Below are 17,213 nucleotides of genomic sequence, written 5' to 3'. Positions count from 1 at the left end.
GTATTCGCCAGATTTGGCCCCCAGCGACTATTTCCTATTCGCTGAGCTCAAAAAAATGCTCGCCGGGAAAAAATTTCGATCGGATGAGGAGGTCATCGCCGAAACTGATGCGTATTTTGAGGGTCAGCCAAAATCGTTCTACAAAACCGGCATCGAACGTTTGGAAAGGCGTTGGACTGATTGTATTGCCTTAGAAGGAAACTATATTGATGAATAAATTCGAATTTTGATGTAACTCTTGTGTTTTCTTTGCTAGACCGGGGACTTATTGACCGATGTGTTAGTAAACTCGAGCGCGCTCGGTAAAATGCTCATAACTTGGAAAGTACTTCGAATTTCGCTTTGAAATTTTGGGGACATATTCTTGAATAGTTATACTATTGATTTATGATGGTTCCAAAAAATCGATTTTTTGAAACCTCTAAACCTATTTCCCCCCTTAAGGGATGTGATTGCGTATTTCGATTACTATATAGTGAAATTACCATTATAATAATTCAAGTGTACCGCGTTGTAATTTGATGTCATACAAACGCGCTAATCGCGGTAGTTCGCATTGCTTTGTAACTTTTCAAACTCGGGCAATAGATGCTCATATATTTTCAAGCGTTAATAAAAATGATACAAATTTGCAAGCAAGTATCGGGAACATTAAATTGAATGATGGGCAATTATCTTACGTCAATAAAACCGGTAGTAAGTGATCAAAATAATGTGTTTTGTTAACTATAACTGATTTTTTCATCATGTCACTTCCAAAACTTCATATAAAGATCATAAAATGAAATAAAATATTGCGATCTTTTGAGGAAAGCATCCTGCAACGAATAACAGAACTAAGGTATTACTCTCTCACCAATTACATTACAATTTACTTTATACAAAAGTTATCTTGTGCATACATATCTATCTGAATATATCTGATATAATTCTAATTTTTATATTATTGTTGATGTTTTTTAGCAACATAATATACGCTAAAGCATAAGATGCTTTTGTATAACTATATTGGAGTAACAGTAGTTTCTTTGGAATTCCTATGACATGATTCAAGAAATACAGTCATCTGTATATACATATTGATTTTAATATTTGTACAATAAGGTAAAATATTTATATCATAAAGTTTATGTTTTTATCATTATATGACACAATATATTATATGTATATATGATCTTTAATGAAAACATAGAAAAGAATTTCTTTGTTATTGCTCCAATTTTTAATGTCATGTACCATTATTTCATATACCAATATGTAATTAGAGAGAGAGAAATATAATACATCATAATATAACTATATATTCTATAGATAAATAATACTACAAAATAAAGAATAAACAAAATTACTATATATTTATATAATACAAATAATCTTCTCAAGTAATTATATTTTAAAGATTTAGTTGTTAAAAGTAGGGTATATAGCTAGTAGGAATTATACACATTGATTTTTTAGTTGAATAGTAATTATCATAGATGGTTCTTCTGTGTCTTCTATAGCTTGTCGGAAAATTTGAGCATGTTGCCAAGCAATGTCATTTTTTCCACCAGATAATGTTGCACTTAAATTTAATCTCATAGCCTTTTCAACTTCTTTTGTATGAAAACTGCTACAGTGCTCAATAGGTATCACAATAGTTTTGTTGTCATTAAAAATAGCTTCAATTTCCCAAGATACACTAGCCCCATGAAATACTTCTGACTTAGCTTTCAAGTTAAACGTCTGTACACATAATTGGGGATTCATAATTTTAAAAGTCCATGTAACACGTCCATGTTTTGCTCCCTGAGATCGTGCTAAGTAAACAATTTTCCAGTCGTCCTCTTCCTTACGAAACACACCACCACATGTTGAATTTATCCCTTCTGACCACTCATTTATTTGTTCCAGAGGAGTGCCGTCGTTATGTACAACTTGGTATAAATCCTTAACGATGTTGTATCGCAATTCGAATGTTTGCCCATATTTGGAGATATCCCAAATATAATTCTTCTCTATATTTTTATTCTAACAAAAAAGATAAATTTAAATAATAAACAGTTAATTCTTTCTGGTAAATTTTTCGTAAAAATAAAATAGAGAGTAATGTGAAAATATTATTTAAGTATTTAATTCTAAAAGTAAAACAAGACAAGAAAGAATTTTCTCACATATTTAGGAAATTTATGTATACTATAGAGATGTGAATCAAAGATTTTTTATGTCAAATCAAATCGAATCTCAGATTTTAATTTTGAATTCGAATCGAATCGATGAAATTTCACCCGAGTCGAATCGAATGAAATCGAATCGAATTGTTGAAAAAATGTTTAATTAACGTAATCATTGAATTTAACATGAAAATAGTAATTTCAATATGAAAGAGATAACATTGATCATGTGATATTAATTCACTTTAAGGTAAGAGATATATAATATATAGTCGTTAAACGTGTATAGTTCCAACCTTGAAAGCTGCACAACATATATCAATTTGACAGTTGTCGGTAAGTTTATCTAGAAGCCATTATCTTCTTTTAATATTTTTGAAGAAAATCTTAATGTATAACAAACTTTTCAAGTCATGCTAATTCCCGTAAAGCTGGATGTCTTTAATAATACTTCGTTAATGTTAATGTGCGTGATTCGTATTTGAATCTTTTTTATTCGAAATTTTCGAATTATTCGGATTTGAATCATAGAGATGCAAATTCGAATCGAATAGAATGAAATTCGATTCGATTCGAATTCAAACAGTTCGCACATCTCTTGTATGCTACTTTTAAAACTTAAAATATACTCGTACCAGCTGATCCTTGTTTACAAACGTAGATTCGCCACGCGCTAATCTCCACGTGAGAGAACCCGAAGTTCGTTCTTGATAGGTCTCATCAGAATCCTCATTTTGCGAGTTTGGCACATATATCATACTGGCGAGCTCGCACAGTGTTCGATCAATGATATATTTTCTACGTGCTGCGCTATAGCTGACAACGCTTTGTCGTTTATTGCTAAGAAATCGAATTAATGTTATTAAATTTTGTTCAGTGCATGCTGTTCGCCTTTTCAAGACAGCTTCTGGATTCTGTGTGTAACGCCATGTGACATCCTGCACTTCATCTTTCGAATAGGCTATTATATACGTCAGCTTCTTGTTCCATCCTTTCTCGTACATCAACGGTTTATTCACCACGTTCTCGCATGGGTCGACATGAATCCATTTCTTCTGAGTCGACGACCATACCTGAAAATATAAGAATTGTAAGTTATATTGTGATATTTCAAACCTTATTATAGGATGTTATTTTAAAGTTCCGCCGTATCGTGATATGTGGTCTGTTTTTATTAATCACTGAACTAATATACACTTATGGAACTTAAAAAGAAATAGATATACAGTTGATACTTATCTTGCTTATGATTGCTTATTATATTTGAGACTTATTATGTTGAACTAACTGCACTAACTTGCACTAGTTTTCATCTTCTCTTTCTTCCAAATCTCAACTGTATATCTTTGTTTTAAATTCAGTAAGTGTATACCAGTTCAGGAAGTTTTTTAAAAAAGAACAGGTCTTATGCTTGGGCTGACTTCTGGATTGGTCTAGCCCGACAGCAATCCAAAAGCCAAACTAAGCTTATTGCAGAAGGCAAATAGAAGATTGTGCGATAATTCGATATACCTCTGTCCAAGCATGATCTGTCTCGTCATGTACAAGTCGTGCGTCATATTTCAATGATCGACACATAAGTGTATATACATTGGCCCATTCGCCACAACGACCACATCTTGTACTCAACAATGGTTTTGGATGCGAATAACGAGGGAACTCGACAATTTTCCTACAGCTTGTACATCTAGAGTTGAATTAATATCATAATAACAATTTTGCAAGCTGCTTATTCAAGTTTAATTTCACTAATGATTGCTAATTATTGGTTGCATTCTGGTATAATATATGATATAATTTTATAATATATTAGGTCTATAACTTGAAACCCATCTTCTAACGATAAATAGCTGTAGCTTTGACAATCGTCAATTGTAATGGCTGAACAAGATATCATTTATAATTTTGACCTCTGTCAATAATATTCAGTATATAAAAGTTTGTGTTTGTGACAACAACATAGTTATTTACTGCAAAGAAAATGTCTGAATTTCAACCAAATAGGCATCATTTGTGCGCGAAGCTTTGCTTTTCTGTTTCAATTTGAAGAAAACTGCTGCTGAATCTCATCGAATGCTTGTTGAAGTTTATAGGGAACTTGCTCTATCGGAAACAACTTGTAAAGAATGGTTTCAACGATTCAAACTTGGTGATTTTGATACGAATGATAAAAAACGTTCAAGCCAGCAAAAAAATTCGAAGATACAGAACTACAAGCATTGGTTGATGAAGATCCATGTCAAACACAAAATCAACTTGCAGAAATGTTGAATGTTACTTAAGCAGCCATTTCCAAGCGTTTAAAAGCCATGGGAAAGGTATACAAGGGAAGAAGATGGGTGCCATATGAATTGGAAGAAAGAGACATCAAAAGGCAAAAAAGCATTTTCGAAATGCTGCTTGCCAGGCAAAAAAGAAGAGTTTTTGCATCAAATTGTGACTGGCGATAAAAAGTGGATCTATTTCGATAACCCCAAACGCCAAAAAACCATTTGCGACCCAGGTCAACAATCGACATCGACGCCAAAACGCAATATTCATGGGAAGAAGGCCATGCTCTGTATTTAGTGGGACCAGAAGGGTATGAGTATATTATGAGATACTGAAATCTGGTCAAACAGTCACAGGGGATCTCTACCAACAACAATCCGTTTGAGCCGAACATTGCGCGAAAAACGATCAAAATATGAGATAAGATAGCATAAAGTGATCTTGCTTCATGACAACGCTCGACTTTACGTCACTAAGGCTGTCAAGGAAATATTGGAAGCATTTTGCTGGGAAGTGCTACCCTATGCAGCTTATTCACTAGACTATGCCCTTTCCGACTACCACTTGTTTCGGTCGATGGCACATGCACTTGCAGAGGAACACTTCAACTTATGAAAGCATTGAAAAATAGGTTTCTAACTGAATAGCCTCTAAAGATGAGTTGTTCTTTTGCTGTGGGATCTGCTTTACCAGAAAGATGGGAAAAAGTCATATCTAATGATGGCCAATACTTTGATTGACGTATTTTTTTTTTTTGTTTCTTAAATAAAGGCTTAATTTTTGCAAAAAAAGGCAGGTTTCAAGTTATAGACCTAATATATATGTGTGTGTAATCTTATTGAAACATACTTGGTAATCTTATTGAAACATATTTGGAAAAACCTTACCTATATAATTCTACTCTTGAATATGGAGTACTTGGAGTATCTAACTCTACTGTATTTTTGTATACACATTTTATAGAACATATTGGGCACATTGGACTGTCAACCCACTTGAAAAAATCTTGCTTAAACCAGCTTGTGAATGCAACTAAGAAAAAGTCTTGAAGAGACAAATTATTCTCGATATCTACGATAGTAGATGTTGCTGAATCATCTACCTTATTATACCTGTAAAATAAAAAATTAATTGAGATAAGTTTTGCTGAGAAAAGAGTGTATGAAAAGTAGATCTGACTTAATTACCTTTGCAATTCTCTGAATGTTCTCACTGATTTAATTTCTAATGAATCAACAGGTATCAACTTTATAGCCTGTTTCTGCAACTCCTCATTCTCATAAAGCATAACACTATCGAAATACTGAACAATTTTTTTAAAGAATGTATTCTTATGAACAGGCTCCTTACTTTTAGCTACAGATTTTTGTAATCTGGTAGACAACATTTGCGACAAACATTTGATTTTCGAGAGGGGCGTGTTATGTGGAAAAATTAAACGCTCACCATCCTATTATATATTAATCATTTAGTGTGTTAAAAATATTGTGGAATTTAAAATAAACATACCAAATTATCGATTAACATTCGTTCTATTAGTTACGATAATTAAAAGAATAACAAGAATATTAAGATACTTAAAATGTTCTTCGAACTAGATACAAACCTCGACGTAGCCAACTTCAACCAAACATTCCAGGGCACCGATAGCTGGTAGAATCTTTTGTACGATGATTTCATTGTCGAGATGCACTTCGCGAAATTTCTCATTGTCCGGCGACTTTAGCAAATTGTGGCAAATATTTAATAATGCTACCTGCGCCTCATCGCACACATCATATTCGTTCTCTTCCAAGCATTTCAGCCAGTATTTCAGATTGTCGTCCATATTAACGTGAATTCTATGTATAGTTACAGTCTGGAATCACCTATTCGTCTAGACTACAGTTAAACATCTGCCAGCTCATTGTCATTATCGCTGACTCCTCGTCTAGGAGAAAAGATAGGTTAGTTTGCGATCTAAGATCTGAGGCCTGTTCTTTGTAGCTGCACTGCTGAACTAGTGCAATAAGTTAGAGTTAAAAAACATATATGTGTCTCACTTTAATTTATTGAACCAGTTCAGCAGTGCAGTGAAAAGAACAGGAACTCTATACTTCACGCACTTGAAAGGAGGTAGAAGCAGTCTGCAAGCTTGAGTGAGGGAAAGGAAAACCTTAGAGTGCAGAGAAGTGTAAACAATATTTGTTGACGTATACACACTTTACCGACAATAACAAATCGAACCATGTTACAAGTTTGCAACAAGAAAAAGTTGGCGTCTCGTATATATGAATTGCTGAAGATGCCATCGTGACGACGTCTTTTACTCTTATCTCGGTTGTCGACCAGGCAATTATCAAACACTGTAAAATCTGGGTAAATTTTCAAACTAGCAAAGGGGCCCGAATAGGAAAAATCACATTATCGACTATTTTTAGTAATTTGATATGAATATCTGGACATTCAAGTCCATATTTTAACTTTCTTTTACCACTAAAAATATTTCTAAGAGTGACTTATAAACTTCTCATAATTTAATTCTTATGGTTATAAGTCACTTTTAGAGACTCTTAACGATAAAAGAATACAGAATATGGGCTGCAATGTGCAATAAAGTATTAATTTTATAATTTACAATTATCTTGGTGTTTTATCGTTATGTGTATAGAATGACAAAGTATATTAAATATTTTTACTATATTTTTTTAGTTATCATCTACACTTATTTTACATATTTTTATCGACAAATTTACCAACAGGAGGTTACATTTAATAATGAAATTTTCTAGTTTGTGCTAAATCTGTTTCATACACACGCGTGCTTAAAAAAGTTTAAGAGATGTCTAAAAGAAAATAGGACATCTTTGAGACATGCATGTTGTGTGAAGTAAGATCAATGGTTTAGTATTAGCTCGTCGGTATCTCGGTCCACGTCAAGGACGTCGTAGCGTAAAAGGGGATAGCAGTGTCCGCCCACTATGTGCCTGGTGTTAACTGGTGTGGGCTGAATCTGCTGTCCTGCGTGCTGACCGTCGGAGTGCGCATCGTATATGGTCATTCGTGTAACCGGTGTAGCTCTATACAACTGTTGGATCAGAGATTACGCGATATTCATGTACGCTCGCACCTGGAATACGTGCCTAGATTATCACGTCTGTTTCTGCAAAAGAGAATCAAGTGCAGCAAGTAGTTTGCTGCTGTGCTTATGTGTTAGTGTTACGAATATGGCTATATTTAGCGTATGACGGCTGGCCGTTGGGGAGCACGAACAGTGCCGTCGTTCTAATATACCTCGCTCGCGTGCCGCCTGTGTTTACGCTCGATTTATGATATAACGGGAAAAAAATGGAAGATATATTTCAGTGGTGTCGCGAGGGCAATGCCATGCAAGTCCGTGTTTGGCTAGATGACACCGAGCATGACATGAACCAAGGGTAATTACTTCAGAACTCCTTTTTTGGATAAGACTTACAGTCGGATGTTGTGGTTTCTCAGATTCTATAATTAGACTCACCTAGATGGATCATAAAAGATGATTTCATAAAAGAGTATTCTTTATGAGAAGTATTTCATGAATGCATTGGAAAGCAGACTGCTTATAAATTTGCATAAAATTTCATAATTAGGAGATCATATTAAATAGATATCCAATACAGTTATAGCAGTTTTATTTGTAACATTTTAATTTTGTTTCTTAATAAATATTTCCAAGAAACTGCTTGTATTTTTCTGCTAATAATTTGGACGTCAATCTTTTTTCACCACAGAATGTTTTATTATATTTAAATGTATTTATATATAGCGATGATCATGGCTTCAGTCCACTCCATTGGTGTTGTAAAGAAGGCCATTTAAAATTGGCAGAGTTGCTTGTTAGTAGAGGGGCACGTATTAATGCTACCAACAGAGGTGACGATACACCTTTGCATCTTGCTTCAGCACATGGACACAAAGAGATAGTACAGTTGGTAAAAAATATTTGTAAATACTCCATTTACTCTAGTTAAAGTTATCTTACTCAAAGTAGATAATTCACAATCTTACTTACAGTTACTTCGAAACCGTGCTGATGTAAATGTTACAAATGAGCATGGAAATACTGCCTTGCACTATGCCTGTTTCTGGGGAGACCAGGCAGTTGCAGAAGAACTGGTTGCTGCCGGTGCTCTTGTATCCATTGCTAACAAGGACGGAGATACTCCCCTTGATAAAGCCAGAGGTGTCGTGGCCAAAAGACTGCATGGTATGTAGAAGATGGTAATAGAAATTAATATTTTTCACATTTGCACATGTAATGTATTGTCTCATTAGACTTAGCAGTGGAGTATGGACAAGACCTGAAGAAGATTCAGTTCAAAGATCAGAGTTGGCTAGGTTTGAAGACCAGAAGTAGTAAGTAGTTCTTCAGAAATTTACTCACATAAAAAAAAATCAAAGTGCTTAAAATTATACATAAATTTAAAATTTAAAATGTGCCTTTTGGGCATCCTTAAAATACATATTTGGTGAATAAACTCCTTACATTTCTAAAAGAGGATTCAATGGAGTTCAATGGATATATATATATATATATATATATATATATATATATATATATATATATATATATATATATATATATATATATATATATATATATATATATATATATATATATATATATATATATATATATATATATATATATATATATATATATATATATATATATATATATATATATATATATATATATATATATATATATATATATATATATATATATATATATATATATATATATATATATATATATATATATATATATATATATATATATATATATATATATATATATATATATATATATATATATATATATATATATATATATATATATATATATATATATATATATATATATATATATATATATATATATATATATATATATATATATATATATATATATATATATATATATATATATATATATATATATATATATATATATATATATATATATATATATATATATATAAATTACGTTTCTTTGTATTATTTCCACTATAGGAGACGCGACTTTATCGAGGCACAAAGGGATCAGTATGGCAGATCTATCTCTTCATACGCATCTCGCAAGCACACCGAGCGGCGAAACTTGGAGAGGACGATGGCAGAACAACGATATCGTCGCCAAGATCTTGAACGTTCGTGAGTGCACCGCACGTATTTCCCGGGACTTCAATGAGGAATTCCCGAAGCTGAGGATCTTCTCGCATCCTAATGTTCTGCCGGTTCTCGGTTGCGTTAATCAACCACCACAACTAGCAACCGTTTCCCAGTACATGGCGCGGGGTAGCTTGCATCGACTTCTGCATGGTGGAACCGGCGTTGTGGTAGACACGGCTCGCGCCCTTCGGCTAGCCCTCGATGTTGCCAGAGCTATGGCGTTTCTTCATGGTTTGGATCGCCAAAACAGGTGCAGATTTCACCTGAACAGTAAACATATAATGGTAAGTTCTTGGCAAAGCAATTACATAAAAATAGCTAAAGATATCTATCTGGGAAAAAAGATATATGAATTTTGTCCCTGTACGGTCATATATAATCATAATCATATATAATCATGCATAATTATATACACGACGAAAAAAATACTGTTATACAAATACAATCGAAGTAAATGTTTTTAAAGTCGAATTACAATCGAAGTAAATGCTTTTACTTCTGGCAGCACATGACGTTGACGTTTAATGAAATGAAACTAATTTTAGATCGACGAGGATCTGACGGCTCGCGTGAATATGGCCGACGCGAAGTTCTCTTTTCAAGAAGTCGGACGAATTTATGAGCCAGCGTGGATGTCGCCGGAAGCGTTGAGCAAACGTCCAGCGGACATCAATCTCGAGGCTAGCGATATGTGGAGCTTTGCTGTTCTCCTGTGGGAATTGGCGACTAGAGAGGTGCCATTTGCGGATCTGTCGCCTATGGAATGTGGAATGAAGGTAGCTATAATTGATTTGCACGTTATCCTATCAGAAAAAGTGCGTGTTAACTAAATCTCGAATGTATCGAAATGAGTGAAGCCTCTTTTCCGCGATGCTAATTGGCCGTCTCGATCGTCTCGATTGTCTCGATCCCGTCGCAGTTGAATTCGTGCCGCTTGCAGCTATTAGCCGCGGTGACAGATCAGGTTGTGTTGTTCGCGTCATATAAATTTGATATTTATTGTAATCCCAGCAAACACATTGTTACATGTAACATACATGTTAGTTGTAATTTCTTACTCACAATATCTTACAAACAATATAACTGTTATATAATATACGTGTTATATAACAGTTACATTATTGAATAGGAAATTACAACTAACATGTATGTTATATGTAACATTGATTTGCTGGGAATATAATTTGTAAAAACGAGTATTGTAATATAAATTATAAATAGTACAACGAAGAGGCTAAAGTGGCGCGCGCGAAGCGTGGTGTTCTAGTACTCTCTAAAAAAAGACATGTAAGAGATTTAATTGTTGCCGCTTTTCCGCGATGCTGATTGGTTCTCTCGCTTAGCTCACTTCATGTGAGCTGCGGCTTGCTTCGTATCGTTTGTACCTGTCAAATTATCAGGCAAATAATTGTCATCGCGTTGGTTATCTCATGAAGAAAAGAATACAGAAGAGGTATAAATTAAAAGAATAGAAGAATAGAGAATAGAAGGGTAGAGGAGAAAGAGAAAAAAGAAAGGGCAGACGAGAGAAACATATTATTTAGGCAAAAATAAGGGTAAGAATAAAATAATTTTATAAGATAATTTAAAAGGTCATTGTAATGATAAAAATGCTAAATAGCGCGCGCGTAGCGCGCGTCTGTAATGTTCTAGTAAATTATAATGAAGATTACTTTTAATTCTTTTTATTCTTAATTTTTACGGAAAAACACTCATCGAACTAGTTCGTTTAACAATGCTTCATCGAACTCGGATGCGTTAAATGACAATGATTCTATAATTTTTTTCAGATTGCACTGGAAGATTTACGTGTAAGCATTCCGCCAGGAATCTCTCCGCATCTCGCGAAGCTCATCCGGATCTGCATGAACGAAGATCCGGGCAAACGACCGTCCTTCGACATGGTCGTGCCGATTCTCGATAAGATGAAGCGTTGAAGCGTACACGACTGGTGGCACGAAAAATGATAGGAAGAATAATGAAATAACCGAAGGAGTTCAAACGAAGCATCTTAACGAATCTCTATGTTAAACTGCCTCGAAAAATTGTTAACAATGAATGATATTTTTATTATTGTCGTATTCTATAAATACGAAAATACTGCCTTTAAGAGCCTTATATGAAGAAGGATAGATATAGATTAATTTTTTGCTACTTATGTACACGTACATATATATGTAACAAATTTATATTCTGTGGGAGCATGCCTATATCCATATACACACACATTGAGTTTAAATATATAGCACAAACGCTATTTTTACATATTTCGCCAGCATTTATAATGTTATAAAAAAATAAGATGGTACTACTGTTTACATTAAGCAGCATATTTTTTATAAAATTTTTGACAACTTACTATGCTTACATTGATATAGATATATTGTGAATATTATATTAATATTATATTAATTAGAGAATGAGAAGAATTAATAAAATTGAATAGTTTGATGCTGTTAAATTATGTTAGATAAATATATGTGCACACTTTGTTGCGATAAAGAGTATATCACTGCCCCAATAATTATATAAAACATTTCTTTTTTTAGGGAATTCAGTAAAAATTACATTTATCCTGCAATTATTTTAACTAATTTATTTGATTAAAGTAAATGTCCCAATGCCCAGGCATGTACCTAATTCCGGACACTCTTATTATTTTAAATATTTCTTTAAATATTTTATCTTTCAACGTACACTAAATATAAATATTAAATGTATGTATACCAATATGTATTGTATGTATTGTATGTTGAAAGTTGAAATATTTATACTCAAATATAAAAATAATAACAATGTCCGGGCATTGGTACATTTACCTTACTTGGTCATTATTCAAATTGTTTTAACTTGTCAACGGTATGCTAATTGTATATCTCTATGTATACGTATATGTCATATATATATGTTTACTACTCGACAGAGAGGTCATACCGTTTATGTGTGCGCGACTCTCTCACATGTCTTGCGATGCCAGACCACTTTTGTTAACCTAAAAATGGCTGCTGCGCAGAAATTCGCCCGGTTTCTGCAAAGGACAAGATTTTTCAATAAAAACTATTATACGAGTGAGAATGGACGTGTACGATTGTTTTGTACGATAGCACAGCAGCCGAAGACGTTGAATTTAATGAAACTCAGTATAATCGGTGCCGCTACCGGTATCGTCCTAGGTGGTACTTACGCTTATTACGAGATCGAAAAAACCAGGAAAAACATCGACTTGGAAGGAACGTTGCAAGAGACCGTGTTGCTGAAGCATAAACCGCCCATTGCACCGTCTAGAAAAGTACTTTTGCCGATTATATCGCGAAAAATTTAACGTTGCCCGTTACGTTCATGCAGTACTGAGAAACTGCGTCTTTCTGTTTCAGATTGTATCACCGGTAGACAATACTGGCTTGAAACTTACGTTATTTCAGTATCAAACGTGCCCATTTTGCTCTAAGGTAACTAAAAACAAATTTACGAATTGAATTACATATTTAAATATTTTATTTTAATATCATGTTGATTAAAATTGGATTTATTCTGTGGATATTGATCTATTTGTCTAAGATGCTTGAATTTTATAAACTGAATGAAGAGTTGTATTATTGTATATATTACATATATATTTATGTATTGTATGTTATATATAATAGTAATATTATATAAAATTAATTAAAATTGTATAGGTTAGAGTTTTCTTGGATTACTATGGAATATCTTATGACATTGTGGAAGTTAACCCAGTACTTCGTAAGGAGATTGGATGGTCTTCTTATAAAAAAGTTCCAATTCTCTTGACTAAAGTAGAGGAAGGCTATCAACCTTTAAATGACAGTACTATGATAATATCTCTTGTTGCATCCCATTTACATGATCCATCTTATAAAATTGAGAATTTAGCTGTCTATTATCCAAATGTAGGAATGCACGATGAAGAAGGCAACTTTAAATTTGAGATCATAAATAAGTATTTTCTCATGTTTAATAAGCAACTTCCAAAAGACAGGACAATAAATGATATAAAGTATGTAAATTCTGATTGATAAGTACAATCTATTAAATCTGCATATTTTTTTGTGTTATCATTTAATTATTTTTTTATTTTTAGCGAAGAACGTAAGTGGAGAAGATGGGCAGATGATGTTTTTGTTCATGTACTTTCACCAAATGTATACAGGACAATCGATGAATCTTATAGGACATTCAGATGGTTTTCAGATGTGAGTATGAATTTTTTCTTTTTTTTTTTTTATTAGAACTAAGAATTATATAAAATGTGTAAAATAGTTCAAACACTTTCCTTTTGTTCTAACAATTAATAAGTAATCATAAAATTAATGTGATAAAATTATGAAGAAAGATAGGTTGCATGTCACATTAATTTGTCGATAATTTATGCTCCATCGATTGCAAGTGTCATTTTATGGGTATATCTTTTTATTTCAACGTATTTTGTAAGAATCTTTAGCATATATTTTTTCACTCCCGCCATCATCAAGTCGAGAGTTGCACAACAAGGTACTAGTACTGGGATTCTGTAACTCATTATTGGAGTTAACGACAGTTTCGTTATCGTTGTGCAGCTTTTATTTACCATAAAAAAATTGTGCAACAATAACTAAACTGTTGTTAACTCCAATAACGCGTTACAGAATCCCAGTACAAGAGGCTTAACAACAGTGACATAACAAATAAAATTTATTTTATCTTATACAGATTGGAAAATGGGAGGAGTATTTTCCATCATGGGAACGAATATTAGTAGTGAACGTCGGTGCAACGGCAATGTGGCTAATTGGGAAAAGACTTAAGAAGAGACATCGTCTAAAGAACGACGTTCGACAGTCGTTGTACGACGAAGCGAACTATTGGCTGCGCAACATAAACGCACGCGGCACCACGTTCATGGGCGGTAACAAGCCTGATCTGTCTGATTTAGCGGTGTACGGTGTCTTGAAAAGCATCGAAGGCTGTGACGCTTTCCAAGATTTATTAGCGAACACAAAAATCGGCGTTTGGTACAACGCTATGAAGGAACAAGTCGATACACATGGTGGAAGCGCGAAATTAAGCAGATAATACCATTCACTGTCGCACCGTGTACAGAGTTACTTATTAACACAATAAACGACAAGTACTGATATGCTTATATTCAGTAAGAATACATAACGTGTGTCACGCGTGTAATTTACTTAAACTGCGCAAGGTAGCTGACGGAACATTAGTCTGAAGCCTTTATTTTGAACGTCTATCATTTCATCGCCGTCCGTGACGACGTAGAGTACGAACGGTTTCAAGTCCGCTGAAAGTTGAATACAAGACAAATTAGTATCAGCATAATTGAACATTTGGTTTTAGTATAGCTTGAGCACTCTCCTCGATGCAGTTTGAAATTATTAGCGAATATATATAATATATAATATATATTATATTTATTTATTAGGTTCAATGAGAGAACCAACTTCTTGACAATTAAACAAAAGCAAGTTTTTTTATTAGAACATCGACAGAGTTTCAAGATATATCGAGAAAAAATGTTCAAACCGTATTGAAACCAAGTCGTGTGTAGCACAGCGCACTGTACAACTACACTTGCGTGAACTCACATGTTTTAGTAATAAATCCATTTCCGCAAAACCTGTCTGTATTAGTCGGCACGCCGTTTTCACGCGGACCAGGTATAATTACGAAATCTTGCATGCACATATCGCCAGATTCCGCTACTAAATCCGTGCCTGTTGAAACAATAATTAAATGTTCTAATGAATGAGAAAGTATTTGTACTTGATAATATGTAATCCGTTAGATTTGTAATAGAAAATTTTCAAAAAAGATTACTCTTAAGCACTGAAAGATCGCCGTTAAAAATTGTTACATGTTATCGACAATTGTCACATCTCACCTATTATATCTGGACCAAACACTTCCGTGTCGCCGGAGACAGAGAAGGAGAATATATCCACTTGCGACCACTCGATACTGCAATAACCCAAAGCCATTCTAATGCACACGCCGTAACGATGATTCACCATTTGCCGCGTTCCAATTTGAGGAGCTAAAACGATTCCCCATTCAAACCGATCGTTCGCAGTTTCCTGTAATATTCGATCGACGCGTACCTCGTACGTTTTCCGTTGTACCGAAGTTAAAGCTCATCACGACACCAGAGACAGTCTTGTGATATTGCAAACATCCGTTAGGAGCTGAAGCGAAGTGACGAGTTACAACTTCGTATAGGTTTCTGCAAAAAATAATAACGACAGTTTGCACGTACCTCTACAGACGGAATCGCACGGTATTTGTTGAATCCGTATGTTCCAGCGCCGATCAAACACGTAATCCGCGTTGGTATCGACGGATATCATGATCGGCGTTGCTCCATTGAAGTCGACGTACACTGAAACAATTGTCAACACGTTGAATGGCACGACATCATATAATTAATACATACCGAGTATAAGATGTAATTACTTTGAAAAATCAATGTAAGTTGGCAATAGCAAGTCAATGAAACGAAATGAAGGATACATATGTCTTGGGTATTACATTTATTTATCGTATTTTTAATGATTCAACTATCGGTCAAGCTTTCGTACGATGTAACATGTTAATTCTGCACTATGGTACGTGGATTTTGTGTCAGTCAATTTACCGTGCTGATTAGTATTATCTCCGCACATTCTGGGCACCGTGGACGAGCCTCCGGATACCAGAAGCACGTCAAAATCGCACCATCCGGTGGCATTTGGTTGAGCGAGAGTCGCTTCTAAAAAGTCCAATCGCAACTGCAAACGTGAGAGATGCGAAAATAGAAAACTCAACTTTTCAGGACTCTTCAAAACTCGCGCAACGTTACCTGACATATGTTCGAATTACAGCGTTGAACAGTGATCGTGCAGCGTTCCCCTCCTCGATAAGTGATGGGATAATTCGGACTTACGAAATACGTGTTATTTACGTTGGTGGTAGAGCCGCAGGATTTCTGAACTATAACAGAACAGAATCGCTACTTCTCTTTTCCTACAATATGATTTTAATAATGGGAGCTTTGTTTTACGCTACTCACACACGCAACAAGTGCCCAGTCCATTGGCACACGGTCCCGAGGGAGTACCTCCGAAATTCGTGCATTCTCGCCTCGTGAAGCAGGTGCCGTTCAAACGACTCTCGGCGCTCGATAAGCACTGCGAATTGGCGAAACGCACGACACTAAATAGAGGAAAGACTGCACAGAGATAATGCGTTTGAAATACTCTGAAAGCGCGACTCGTCAACATTTTCAAATCACTCATTAATTCCAAGGAGAGACTTACATCTTCCTCGCTGGCTGGAAAGGGAGTTAATCGATTTAGTCTTCAAAGTCGCATCGTCTTTCGAGGACTCGTCCCAGTCAACAGTCTGAGCGCTCACAAGAGGCACGACGGCAAAGCAACTAGTTAATAGTATGCTGATCATGTCTGACAGTGTAACTGACTTGGAGAATTGCATTTCGACTCTCGGCAGACTCCGATAACGGGACGCGTACGCTCAAACGATCGTGGCAATTAGCGAGCGATTGGCACCTTGAGTTTGCTGTCTGCTTAACTGTACGACTGTTACGTGTTA

The 17,213-nt window shown here is 34.6% G+C and overlaps 4 protein-coding genes across 6 annotated transcripts; 2 read left to right on the top strand and 2 right to left on the bottom strand.

The window, feature by feature from the left end:
• Window positions 1-1,329: 1,329 nt before the first annotated feature.
• LOC116843680 (peptide-N(4)-(N-acetyl-beta-glucosaminyl)asparagine amidase) lies at window positions 1,330-6,750 on the bottom strand. 3 transcript variants are annotated; one of them, XM_032814321.1, is made up of 7 exons: window positions 6,632-6,750; window positions 6,031-6,354; window positions 5,612-5,874; window positions 5,312-5,536; window positions 3,666-3,840; window positions 2,789-3,226; window positions 1,330-2,010 (listed from the first exon to the last, which is right to left on the bottom strand). In XM_032814321.1, the coding sequence occupies exons 2-7, from the start codon at window positions 6,250-6,252 to the stop codon at window positions 1,438-1,440; spliced, it is 1,896 nt and encodes a 631-aa protein (XP_032670212.1). In that variant the 5' UTR covers window positions 6,253-6,354; window positions 6,632-6,750; the 3' UTR covers window positions 1,330-1,437. The 3 variants fall into 3 exon arrangements, with proteins under 3 accessions (XP_032670212.1, XP_032670197.1, XP_032670204.1); XM_032814306.1 differs by having other exon boundaries at window positions 6,530-6,681; XM_032814313.1 differs by lacking the exon at window positions 6,632-6,750 and adding an exon at window positions 6,467-6,617.
• A 938-nt stretch (window positions 6,751-7,688) lies between these two features.
• On the top strand, window positions 7,689-12,078 carry LOC116843692 (integrin-linked protein kinase homolog pat-4). Its single transcript, XM_032814334.1, has 7 exons — window positions 7,689-7,840; window positions 8,209-8,374; window positions 8,457-8,649; window positions 8,718-8,798; window positions 9,459-9,901; window positions 10,163-10,393; window positions 11,408-12,078. The coding sequence occupies exons 1-7, from the start codon at window positions 7,752-7,754 to the stop codon at window positions 11,552-11,554; spliced, it is 1,350 nt and encodes a 449-aa protein (XP_032670225.1). The 5' UTR covers window positions 7,689-7,751; the 3' UTR covers window positions 11,555-12,078.
• Window positions 12,079-12,380: 302 nt separating this feature from the next.
• Window positions 12,381-16,135, top strand: LOC116843767 (prostaglandin E synthase 2). Its single transcript, XM_032814514.1, has 5 exons — window positions 12,381-12,906; window positions 12,992-13,066; window positions 13,295-13,632; window positions 13,717-13,828; window positions 14,325-16,135. The coding sequence occupies exons 1-5, from the start codon at window positions 12,523-12,525 to the stop codon at window positions 14,685-14,687; spliced, it is 1,272 nt and encodes a 423-aa protein (XP_032670405.1). The 5' UTR covers window positions 12,381-12,522; the 3' UTR covers window positions 14,688-16,135.
• Window positions 14,289-17,121, bottom strand: LOC116843774. Its single transcript, XM_032814529.1, has 9 exons — window positions 16,922-17,121; window positions 16,675-16,833; window positions 16,465-16,595; window positions 16,261-16,393; window positions 15,883-16,005; window positions 15,728-15,811; window positions 15,511-15,663; window positions 15,215-15,343; window positions 14,289-14,910 (listed from the first exon to the last, which is right to left on the bottom strand). Exons 1-9 carry the CDS (start codon window positions 17,094-17,096, stop codon window positions 14,801-14,803), a joined length of 1,197 nt encoding a protein of 398 aa, XP_032670420.1. The 5' UTR covers window positions 17,097-17,121; the 3' UTR covers window positions 14,289-14,800.
• Window positions 17,122-17,213: the final 92 nt, after the last annotated feature.

Source organism: Odontomachus brunneus, unplaced genomic scaffold (assembly GCF_010583005.1).
Source record: "Odontomachus brunneus isolate Ranch 3 - 2012 unplaced genomic scaffold, Obru_v1 Obru_scaffold_003, whole genome shotgun sequence".
NCBI classification, from domain to species: Eukaryota; Metazoa; Arthropoda; class Insecta; order Hymenoptera; family Formicidae; genus Odontomachus; species Odontomachus brunneus.
This window is presented reverse-complemented; position numbering and strand designations above follow the sequence as displayed.